General features: G+C 47.0%; 1 protein-coding gene and 1 long non-coding RNA gene across 2 annotated transcripts; one reads left to right on the forward strand and one right to left on the reverse strand.

Annotated features, from left to right (window-relative positions):
* Positions 1 to 508, reverse strand: LOC133887296 (uncharacterized). Its single transcript, XR_009903540.1, has 2 exons — positions 390 to 508; positions 1 to 306 (listed from the first exon to the last, which is right to left on the reverse strand). It is a non-coding gene; the product is annotated as an uncharacterized LOC133887296 (long non-coding RNA).
* A 5583-nt stretch (positions 509 to 6091) lies between these two features.
* LOC133886220 (antimicrobial peptides-like) lies at positions 6092 to 7507 on the forward strand. Its single transcript, XM_062325946.1, has 2 exons — positions 6092 to 7262; positions 7440 to 7507. The coding sequence occupies exons 1-2, from the start codon at positions 6092 to 6094 to the stop codon at positions 7505 to 7507; spliced, it is 1239 nt and encodes a 412-aa protein (XP_062181930.1).
* The last annotated feature ends 3977 nt before the right edge of the window (positions 7508 to 11484 follow it).

Raw genomic sequence — 11484 nt, forward strand, 5'->3', positions numbered from 1 at the left:
GAAGCGCTAACCAGATTGACCAAATCAATTAATAGAACACATCGTACCACCCAGTCAATTGGTTGTGTTAAAAAAACTGCTAACCAGATCGATCTACCAAATTTTGCACAAAATCAATAGTAATTGCCGGATCTGCAAAGAACAAATACAAAACCACCTCCAACACCACACCGTTTGAAGTACAGAAGAAATTGGTTCAATAACTTCGGTCAAAGAAGGAAGGAGGAATCACGTTCGGCCTTCCCCATATCCATTGCCCCCAACGATCTTCCCTTCCCCAAGTCGCCTACCTCGAGCTCCTCCTCCCTATTGCCAAGATCTGAGGAGTTAAGAGGCCTCACCGCGCGAGATGAAATTCGGGAGGAGGGGTGGAAGAAGATTAGACTCACCTTACAACGCGAGATGCCATCACTAAAGTGAGGAGAGGGAACACAGGGACGGCGAGCGAGGGAGGCGTCGGCTGAGGCCGTCGTAACTCGCATCGGGAGCGAAGGAGGCCGAGGCGACGCCACAACGGGGACCCGTTCCCGACCTCTTGAGGTGTGGATTATTCCCACATGAAAACGAGGGGGGTTTGGGCTGTGAAATCCCTATCACATGAGTTTGCAAACAATGTACTCATTTAGCCCAGAGGAGCTTTCCCTGTGGACTTCCCACCCAGGGAAAGGGCCGGGATCCCTATAGGATTTTGGGTTCCCAAATAAAACCTAAGAGGTACAGGGAGGCTCCAATTTCCCTACCATGTAGAAGGAGATGACATTCTCAATAACAATTTCCTAAAAAGTTTGTCTAGATCTTTTGTCAACAAAAAAGGGATGCATTCCCAGCTTTTCATGCACATAGAGCTTTCCCTTAATCTTGATGGAATACCGATTTCGTTGCTTAGAAAACCATCACACGGATGGCCCACCCATAAAGATGGTAGTACGATATTATTGTTTTCTGTGGACCTCTCATGTGATAGCTGTCACACCCTAAAATTCTGATTTTGGGTTATGAGTATTTTAAAATAATAAAATAATATTTTTCTTAAAATTTGATAGCTTTTCCAAAATTTTGTTTAGGGTTTAAAAATGATTTGTTGTGTATGATAAAAAATGTATTTATAAAATATTAGAATATGTTAAGAAATTTCAAGGTTGGATAACTCCTTGCTCCTTTTTCTCAATATTATCCAAAATCCCTATATCAATTTCTTCCATCTTATATCTTGTCACCCTTTCTCCAAAGCTCCGAAGTTCTCTATCTTTATTTCTCCCTAATTTCTTCCCTTACCAAAGATGGCCTAAGCTGCTTTGTCCCTTCTTCCATCTCCAGATCGAGAGGAGGACATGAACAGAGCCATTCGCCTTCCTGACTCCATGGCTGCACATTGGAGCTCCCAAAACTGATGAATTCAATGTGCACTTGGGCTGTTTAAATGACAATATTGAACATGTTGTTGTCCTCATTCAATCCTCTCATCAATTTCCTCTTTATTTCCCTCAATTCATGATCAAAACCATCACTTTAATGGCCATAATGGCAATTGAAGCCGGTTGCCAGTTACTCCTCGTCGCCAGCCTCGTCTTCTCACGAAGTTTCGGAGTTCAAGACGGCCTCAAATACAAATCTTGATAATACCAAAGTTGTAGGTCTCGTTGAGAGCTTCGATTTGCACCTATGAGAGTCCCATTTAGATAATGGATCTAGGAGTTATTTCCCCCGAGATCACTGCTGTGCAGTTAAGGCTGAATTCAAACAGTTTACCTTGTGACGCAGTTTTGGAAAACAAGATGGCGTTTCTAGAAATTCTAATGAATACCAAAGTTGTAGATCTTTTCGAGTACTATAAGATAGATTCCGAAAACATCCAATTTGGAGTTATGACGGTGGAGTAATCATCCTCGAACCAGAGCCACCCATTTCGTCTTCCATCCGTTCGTTTCATCTTCCGCATTCGATCGTTTCCCCTCCCCACTTCAATGCCAGCCGCACCCAGCCCTAGAAAAGGGACCAGCACACCCTCCCCTACCCTTTTCCACACTCCTCCAAACCCTAGCCGTCGCCCCCAACTTTCCAGGCACCATTCGTCGTCGCGGAAAGCCATGTCGTCACCAGTTGGCATCCGCGTTCCCGACAATCCGTCCAGCCAAATGCCTTCATCTTTTGTAGAGATGTGCCCCTGGTCGGTGCACACAACTCCATGAAGCAGCAAGGCAAGAAGAGCCCAGACACCACCAGGATCTACATCGTCATGTGCGCTGCTTCGTTTCTAGCCGCGTCTAGGGTGTGAACTGAAGACTCCATCAGCGTTCCTTACGATTCATTGAAGATCCAGCTGTGCCACCCCTGTCACCATGTAGAACGTTGAGGGTAACTCTGGATCCCAGAAGGGCTCGTCCAGATCTTCGTCGACGCAGCGGGAGCACGAGCCTCAATTCCAGTGCCGCCGCCGTCGGTGCCGTTGTCGTCTTCGCAAATCCTTCTTCCCCGATCATCACAGTAAGGTGAGGACCTCGGACTAGCCCTTTCCCCTCCTCCTTTACCCTATGTTGCCGTCCCATGTGATCCCAAGCCAAACCCCCATCCTCTCGAATCCATCATTGCGTCGCCACGGTCTTCGCCGTCACGGACAGGCGTGTCGTCGCGAATGGCATCAGCATTCCCCGGCCGATCAGAGGTCGGATCGCCATGCCCTTTGACCAGCATGTGCCCCTAGATGTTCCCCACACCCTCACCAATCCGATCCGCTATTAGAGCACTGACGCCACCGAAATCTGCATCGGTGTTGCTGCTGCCCCGGTCTGGTTGATTTCTACGCGTGCACTGCAGGTTTAGTCCGCGTTCCCAGTTGATCTAGCGACCGTATGGGTGCACCGAATGCGTCACGGCGTGTCCCATAGAGTCTTCTACGTGACCCCAGGAGCTCTTCACCAGTTGTGCAGCGACACAACCGGAACGTGGTTGCTAACCGAAGAATGCCGCAACTGTTACCCTTCTCATCTTCGCTGTTTGATCTCCATTTTAGGTGAATTGCTATCCAAACCTCCACCCTAGCATTGTGTTCCTTATATATATGAAGTTTTGTGTTCAAGTACTTTCGTTGAATTCATAATCTATCTCTAGGAACACGAGCGTCTTCTTCGCTATGTCTGTGCGTGACCACAACCGAACCTGGGAGCGTTCGTCGCTGTTTTGCCGCTACCTCGGAACTCCTCTGCCAAAACCAACCATAAAACCGAGCTTGCCTTCTTACATTCTTCACCATGCTCTCCTCAATTTGTTGAAACTCATTGCTACCCAACGTCGATGTCAGTGACTGCCATTGTCGTTGCCCGTGTCCTCCATCGCCGGCGACGACGAGAGGCCACCGCCGGCTGACTCCTCCATGCCAAACTCCCCTGCTCCGCTCTCTGATCTCTCTCTCTTGGTGAGAATCCCAAACAACCCCTCCACAAATCTTTTATTCCTATCTTTACTTTCCTGTTTAGGATGTTTACACGTTAGCCCCTGTCTTTTATAGTTAAATTATTTTCTAGCCCTTATAATTCAAATAGAATTCATCTTTTCAAATCTTGTTCAGCAAATTTCATTCAAATTCAAGAAGCGCTCCTTGGTTCATCTAATCTCTTGACATATTCAACCATAGTATTTTCTTATGATGTGATGCCTCTGTTTGATGTACTGTTCTTAGTTGTTTGTATTTTCTCTTTTGTCAGTTGTTCCTGCGAGTAGATAACTACGTTCTGAAGTAGTACGAGGATCTCCAGGGGCAACAGTTTGAGATAATTGATAAACATTAGAAAGGCAAGTGTCCTTGAATTTTTTGTACCTACTTTTATAAATTTTGTTTTACAAATTGCAAGCTCGTCAAACATGATATCCCATTGTTAGGGCTTACTAATTTTTTCTCAATTTTCCTTGTAATTGTAGATTGGTTTTCATGTTGGGTAGAATGTACTTAATTGTGGGTAGCATAGGCAAATGATGTTTTTGTTAAGAATGTGAATCATGACGATAATCTTGGAAAAGATGCAAACCTCACAACATCAACAAACAATTAGCTAGTACAACAGCCTACGCCAGAATTCAGATGTAGAGAAAATAGAATGAACTTTCTCACCGTGGGTCAGGATACGTCGAGAGAGGGATTGGCTCTTGACTATGATGTTGCTGGTCGTGATGGTGAGGTGATGTACCCAGGGGCGAGTAGGCAGGAGGCAAGACCAGTGGTGAGGGAGCTCTAGCCATTGAGACCCACCAGCCCTACCTTCCCGACAGAGAACTCAGATAGCTTGAGCCTGAGCGCGACAGCAGCGGCGGCGGCAGCCGGATGCAGCCCTTAGTCCAGTAGCACTGATGGCTTCTTGCGCGTGCCGCCACCAATGGAGACGTTGCGGAGGGTGCCACCCTTGGTCCAGTAGTGGTGGCAGCCCTCACAGAAAGTGGCGTAGTTGGGGTGGCTAAGGGCGGTCAGGAGCTGGATCTGGTGGGCAGTGATGAGCTGGTCGCCGTGACGCCGTCGTAGTAGCTGCCTTTTGGGAGCGATGGGGGATCACTACAGGGGCCAATTTTTCCAGAGGGCTCAAAACCGCCCCGAAAATGACACCCTCGTTCTAGGGATCACAACTTCTTTCAAAGGAGCATATATGCATTCCGGAATGGGAGTTAAGCTTGTTGCTTTTATAGTAGTAATGAAATCATTCAACATTTTTTTCGATCGTTATTTTGCTAAGTTTCTACGACAAGCAGTTCAGATTACCTTTAATTTGAATTTACCTTTCAGTATGAAAAATTTATTTGGGGATTGTTTAGTTGGAAGGGAAAATAAAAGAAAAAAATTATTGTTAATTGGGGCATCTGCTATATTAGGTTTTATGGTCTAACAGAAATGATATGGTATTTGATAAATCACCTTGTAAAACTTATATACAGGTACTATACAGAGGAACCTATTAGCTTCGGTTCAGGACCTATTACAAAAGTGTTATGAAGGCAACGAGATGATGTGTGCATGCCAGACTCTTGAAACTACGGTGATACAATTGTTTACCAACTTGAAGATTTAGGAATATGATTACTTCTTAATAAATTCTCTATATGCAGATTATGTTAGTGTTCATTGGTTTAAGTTTCCCTCCGATCATGATATGTGAAGTAGATATCTGAGTGCAAAACTTTATAATAAGTTCAAAAGCCGAATGCTGAAGGCTCGGATAATAGTATTCCATTATTAAAAAAAATGCACGCTGCAATGTGAACCTCCGCGGCCTGGACGTACTATCGTGCAAGGGAAGCCGGCTTTTACATTTTACACTACTATATGCATGGATCTGATAATAATTCATTCTCCTTGCGTGAAAACAGTTTTAATGGATTTTGTCAAAAAAAAATGACGCCTATGTTATCATGATTTTATCAAGTTGGAGGTTAATACACACCTAAAGAAGTACTTCATGTTCCAAGGCGTGCATCGGAGACGCAAAACGCCGAGCACGTAAATCACACCGTAGATATATACTACTAGTGACCGGCCAGATGCATGAACCCGGACGTGCACCACGACAATGCTCGTTTGCATATCCAGGTCGAACGGCTCCAGTTCCCAGGACCTGGAGATGTTCATCGCCATGGCAAGGCGACGCCCTTCACCTACTCACTGCTCCAAATCCTCCCAAGCTGTCACCCACGTGGAGCCCGGCTGTTGCCACTGCGTGCCACCTCTGCTAGCTCGGCCGTCGCAAGCTCACTCTCGCTAGCTCACCCGCAGAGCGGCACAGACGCAGTGCTAGCCGCCAAGTCACACCGAACCCCCGCTCGCGCGACGTGGTCTCGCCGCGCGCGCCCACGCCCCGCGCGCCGCGCCACGTCGCCATGCACGTCTCCACGTACCGTCCCGTCCCGTGCGGCGCGGCCCTCCTCGTCGTCTCCCTGCGCAAGCACGCATGCGCTGCGTCGAACTCGAACCGCTGCCCCCGCGCGTCGTGTATAAATGGCGCGCCCCCCGCTCGTTCATGGCCATCCACTGGCAGGTCTCATCCAGCCTTGATCGATAACACTGTTTGGTCTCATCTAGCTTGCTTTGTGTAGCTAGCTAGGCAGGGCAGCCATGGGGTTGGGGCTGAAGGGGGGTGGGGTTTGGTGGTTCCTCCTGCTCGCCGGGGTGCTGCTGGCCGTGGCGGCGACGGCCGGCGCGGAGGAGGATGGAGCCACCGCGGTGGTGGAGGCCGACCGGGACCCGAAGGAGGAGCTGCGGTGGTGCAAGAAGGAGTGCCAGTGGGAGGCGGGGCAGGACGAACGGCGGCGGAGGGAGTGCGAGCGCCAGTGCCGCCAGCAGCACCGCCAAGGTGAGGAGGAGGAGGAGGAGGAGTACGGCGGAATGGACACGTACAGCGCCGGGAGAGGCGAGTGCCACCGCCAGTGCCTGCGCCGCCACCGCGAGGAGCCGTGGCGGATTCAGGAGTGCATGAGCCGGTGCGAGCGCTGCGACGAGGAGGAGGAGTACGAGGGCGGCCGCGGCCACGGCGGCGGCGGCGGTGGCGGTCACACGGGGGAGTGCCGGGAGAGGTGCGAGCGCCGCCACCGCGGGGACTGGTGGGAGAAGCAGCGCTGCCTGATGGAGTGCCAGCGCCGGCAACAGGAGGGTGAGAGCGGGCGACGCGACGGCGACGCCGAGGAGGACAGCGGCCGCTGCCAGAAGCAGTGTCAGCACCATCGTGACTGGCAAAAGAAGCAGCAATGCCTGCAACGGTGCAAGCGCCACCAACAAGAGGAGGGCGGCAGCCGCGATACCCTCGATGAGGACAACCATCACGACCGTTGCCAGAGGCAGTGCCAGCACCACCACGACTGGCAGAAGAAGCAGCAGTGTGTGCAACGGTGCGAGCGCCACCAACAGGAGGAGGGCGGCAGCCGCGATACCCTCGATGAGGACAACCACCACGACCGCTGTCAAAGGCAGTGCCAACACCACCGCGATTGGCAGAAGAAGCAGCAGTGCGTGCAACGGTGCGAGCGCCACCAACAGGAGGAGGGCGGTCGCCGTGATACCGTCGATGAGGATAACCACCACGACCGCTGCCAGAGGCAGTGCCAGCGCCACCGTGACTGGCAGAAGAAGCAGCAGTGCGTGCAGCGGTGCGAGCGCCACCAACAGGAGGAGGGCGGCAGCCGCGATGCCGTCGATGAGGATAACCACCACGACCACGATCGCTGCCAGAGGCAGTGCCAACACCACCGCGACTGGCAGAAGAAGCAGCAATGCGTGCAACAGTGCGAGAGCCACCAACAGGAGGAGGGTGGCAGCCGCGATGCCGCCGATGAGGACAACCACCACGACCGCTGCCAGAGGCAGTGCCAGCATCACCGCGACTGGCAAAAGAAACAGCAATGCGTCCAACAATGCGAGCGCCACCAACAGGAGGAGGGCGGCAGCCGCGGCCACGGCCGCGGAGGAGAGGGTGACGACGACGAGCGCCCCCACGGCTGGGAGACGGTGGCCGGAGCCATCCTCGAGGTGGTGTGACGTGCATGGAGTGGCGCCCCTATAATAAAGGGTGCACGTGTCACCGGGCGTACGTAGCTCTGTCCATGGACCTGCCTTGACCGACTACCGCTCGCGCGTATATACCCACGTATATACGCACGCATATACGTCTCTCTGTAAGTAGAGAAGGCAGAGACGTAGGAATAAATAGCGGTAGCTGCATGCATGGCGATGGCTCTCAGTCTCAGGAGGAGAGCTGTCAGCAGTGTGTGTATGCAATGAGGTCTCCGGGAAGCTTCCTATCCGGTTACACTGCGTGCCTGTCTAATTAAGCTTGTACTACTGGAGAGGTTATGTAAGTGAGGTGTGGTAATTAAATAAAGTGGGAGCCTTTTCAAAAGTTCTATGGGTTTGGGAGTTTTTGTCTACGTACTCCGTGAAAAAATTGAAGTGAAATTCCAACGATGTGAGGGGAAAAAAATCATGTTTGCTTCTGGTTCTGGTTACGTATTTGCTTCTGGTTGTGTCTAGTTTTACACGAATGCAGATTTGCCTCAACCTAGTCTTGCAACAGGCCTAGCTTATGACATTATTCATTGGGCTGTAATTAGGTGCATACATAGTATCATTTGTATGTAAAGTTACATATCATTGGGCTGTAATAAGGTACATACATAATATCATTTGTATGTAAAGTTGCATAGGTACATATACATCATATATAGATCTCTGTGTCCAGTACACTAGTCTCTCTTAGCTATCTTGTTAAGAGTTCAAGTTGGCTTGGACTACACAGGAACCACCTACTGCTCTGCTAAGTCTGCTACCACAAACTCTGCTGACGGTTATGCTTACATCTTACACTTCATTCACACATCGAAGTCAAAGCAGATCACAAACGTTTCCTTTTTAATTTCTTGTCAACTGATATCCCCTGAAGGTTAAGCACTGCTAAGTCTGTTTCCTTTGAGGTGAACTGGATACTACGAGTAGTGTATGGTTCAGTTCCGCTAAAATGCATTCGACCGAAACACAAGAATATATACTCCGTATGATGGAATAGACGTATGGAATTCTGGGAGCAGCAACATGCTTTAGAGTAATTAAAGGAACTACGAGATGCAATTTAAGAAGAAAGGGATATGTATAGTCTTATCGTGTCATGGCGAAAAAAAGAGCGATGTCATATTGCAACCATACGGCCGGCATAGCATAGTACGGAGGCAACAAAGAGCCCTAGAAGGTATAAAGGGTTCCTTTTCATAAAAAAAAATGATTATACCCTGGTTATTACATAAGGCATAACATAGCACGGAGGCAACCACAACCTCTACTAGAGTAAGAAAGCTGTTAAGAGCGACCGACGGTACAACATACATACTTTTATAATTCAGAAATTAAGCAATATATTGACACATTGTTCAAAACATCAATCATATATTATTCATAATATTCATTACACATCGTTCATAACATAAAACACATGTATTTACATATAATAAGGGTTAAGAGCATCAAATAGATGCATATCACATATTATTCATAACACGTAAATATAGCTAGCTAAACACACTCACTAACTACACATTATGATCTATGTTGTCTTCCAAAAGGACGAGATAATAGACATCATGGCGATACCGTCTTCCATAAGGAAGAAAAGTGATCGACAAACTTGGGTAGATCTATACCGTCTTTCAAAAAGACGAGATGATAGATACAGTCTCAGCCTCCTACGCTTCAGCCCAAGCTTCATCTTCAACGAGTAGTTCACAGTCATCCAAGTCAGGCTCCATCTTGACTATCTAATGCATTAGCCAGAACCAGACTATGTTATAGCCAAACTGCCAACCATGGTTCAGCAAGAAATGCGCGTTCAAGCTAGCCTTGCAGTTAACGAAAATGTCTCCATTGTGATGAACAACAATGGAGAAATTTTCATCAAGAAGAACAAAATGGAGAACGCGATTCATATCATACACAGGGTCTACAGAAGGGGCCTTTATAGTAGCGAAAAAGACGAAGTCTGCCTAGCCAAAGTCGACGCCAAGCATCTGCATCGTCGAAGAAATCATAGGGACAACCCCATCATGCCACTTCCTGATCACCATGAACTACGCCATTGTAGATTTACAACAGAAACAAGACGTTGCCATCATTACACAGATCAAAGCAATTAAAATCATGATGGTATGCATATGTGAAACTCACCTCAGAGCAATGAAAGGGATTTGGCCTTGAGATCTCACTTCTCCGATGCTTCTCAGTGCAGGAGAAGATACGAACACTAGGATGACGAGTGAGGAAGAAGAACACTCCTTGGTTGTGTGTGTGGAAAGCGAAAAGAGACTGGGGAGATGAGCCGATTGTGTGTGTGGGAAGCCAAAAGAGCAAGAGAGATGAGTGGTTAAATTTGAACAAGTTCGCGGGTCTTCAAATACAGACGGGTTTTCATAAAATCTGTTTGTGTCTATCATTCAGACATAGACATATCTTACAAGAAACTGTCTGTGACGATATCACATATGATTTTTGTGTAACACCATCTATGTCTGTATGATAGTAAAAGACGGATTTGTAAAAACCGTCTATGAGTTCATGCATACCTAGATGGTGGTCATATTACAGATACATCTATCTTAGCAACCGTTTGAAGGTATTTTGTTAGTGATGTGTCCTAACAAATCGTCTGTGATACACCGTCTGCTTTCACTAATTCTGTGATAGTGGTACCTAGGTTAAGGTACCCAACCTCATGTTTTTTATGCTCTAGTTTCTTATGGGTTACCTTAGTGAGCATCTTTTTGATTGAATCATCTAATTCAATTTTTAGGCATTGAACTAACCTCGGAGCATCATACTTCTTCTGATTTCTAGTACTTCGAAAACTTCGTTGTTGCAGGAAAATTTCAAATATTGTTCATATTGATCAATTAATTTCAAAGTGATGCTTTGAACCTACTATCCATTTATCACTTGCATGATCCACAATAATCTAGAGAACCAAATAGGGCACCATGTTAATATGGATTAATGACTATGAAACATGAGATCATGAACTTGAGTAGTACTAGTGAGGTCATACACCTTAAGTTCGTAGAATGAAAATAAGTTTTTTGGAGCCCTTATCCTCACTACACCTATCATTGAGTTGGTTGGATATTTACCTTATCAACTAGCAAATCAGTAGGGGTTCTATTTGATTAGGCACCTGAATTAGCACCTGAATCGGATTGAATTGACTATTTGTCAGGCTATTGTTCTCCTATTCTCTCGAATCCATGGAAGTTCTTGCGTTGTTTTCCATGGAATACCTTACTTGGGCTTGTGTTTGCTTGGCTAAGTTAATAATCCTATGTGTTGAACACCTGATGCCTTACAAAGTGCATTAACCATAAAATCGATTAAGTCAGGCTTATCCAAGTATCACTTATTAGTGTATCTCTATGAAGCTAACACACATAGTGGGGATCCTTGCGAATAATATAGAAAAGATGATCTAAATACTATATGCTAAGCAAGCTGATAGATAAGGACTCGATGTCCTCTTGTCTTGATGATTGGGAGGATTGGTGGCATTATCTACCCTAATCTTGGATTCAGCTAGGCCAGTCCTAGAGACACCAACTAATAGTGTAGAGAAAGGTCATATCGAATGTTATCATGTCAGATACATCTCAGAATGTGAGATGTAGAGATCATCTTGCCGTTCTATGGGAAAAGTAATGCACATCTAAACAGAGTTCTAAATGTGATGCCACTTCTGTTTCCATGCTACAATTGGAAACTGTGTTCACGATAAGAATGAGAACCACTACTTGGTTCAAACATGTGGTGTTTCAACCAGTAGTTCACATGATTAAAACTTGCTCTTTTGAATCACACTATTCAAAACTTGCATCATGTTATTCCTTGTATAACCTTGAGAATTTAGTGATAACACTGAGAACATCCCCTGTTCATGTTGTCTGTTGAGTGCTATTATGGATCTTACTGAGAACCTTCATGCTCATATT

This window comes from Phragmites australis, chromosome 12 (genome assembly GCF_958298935.1).
Source record: "Phragmites australis chromosome 12, lpPhrAust1.1, whole genome shotgun sequence".
Lineage (NCBI taxonomy): Eukaryota > Viridiplantae > Streptophyta > Magnoliopsida > Poales > Poaceae > Phragmites > Phragmites australis.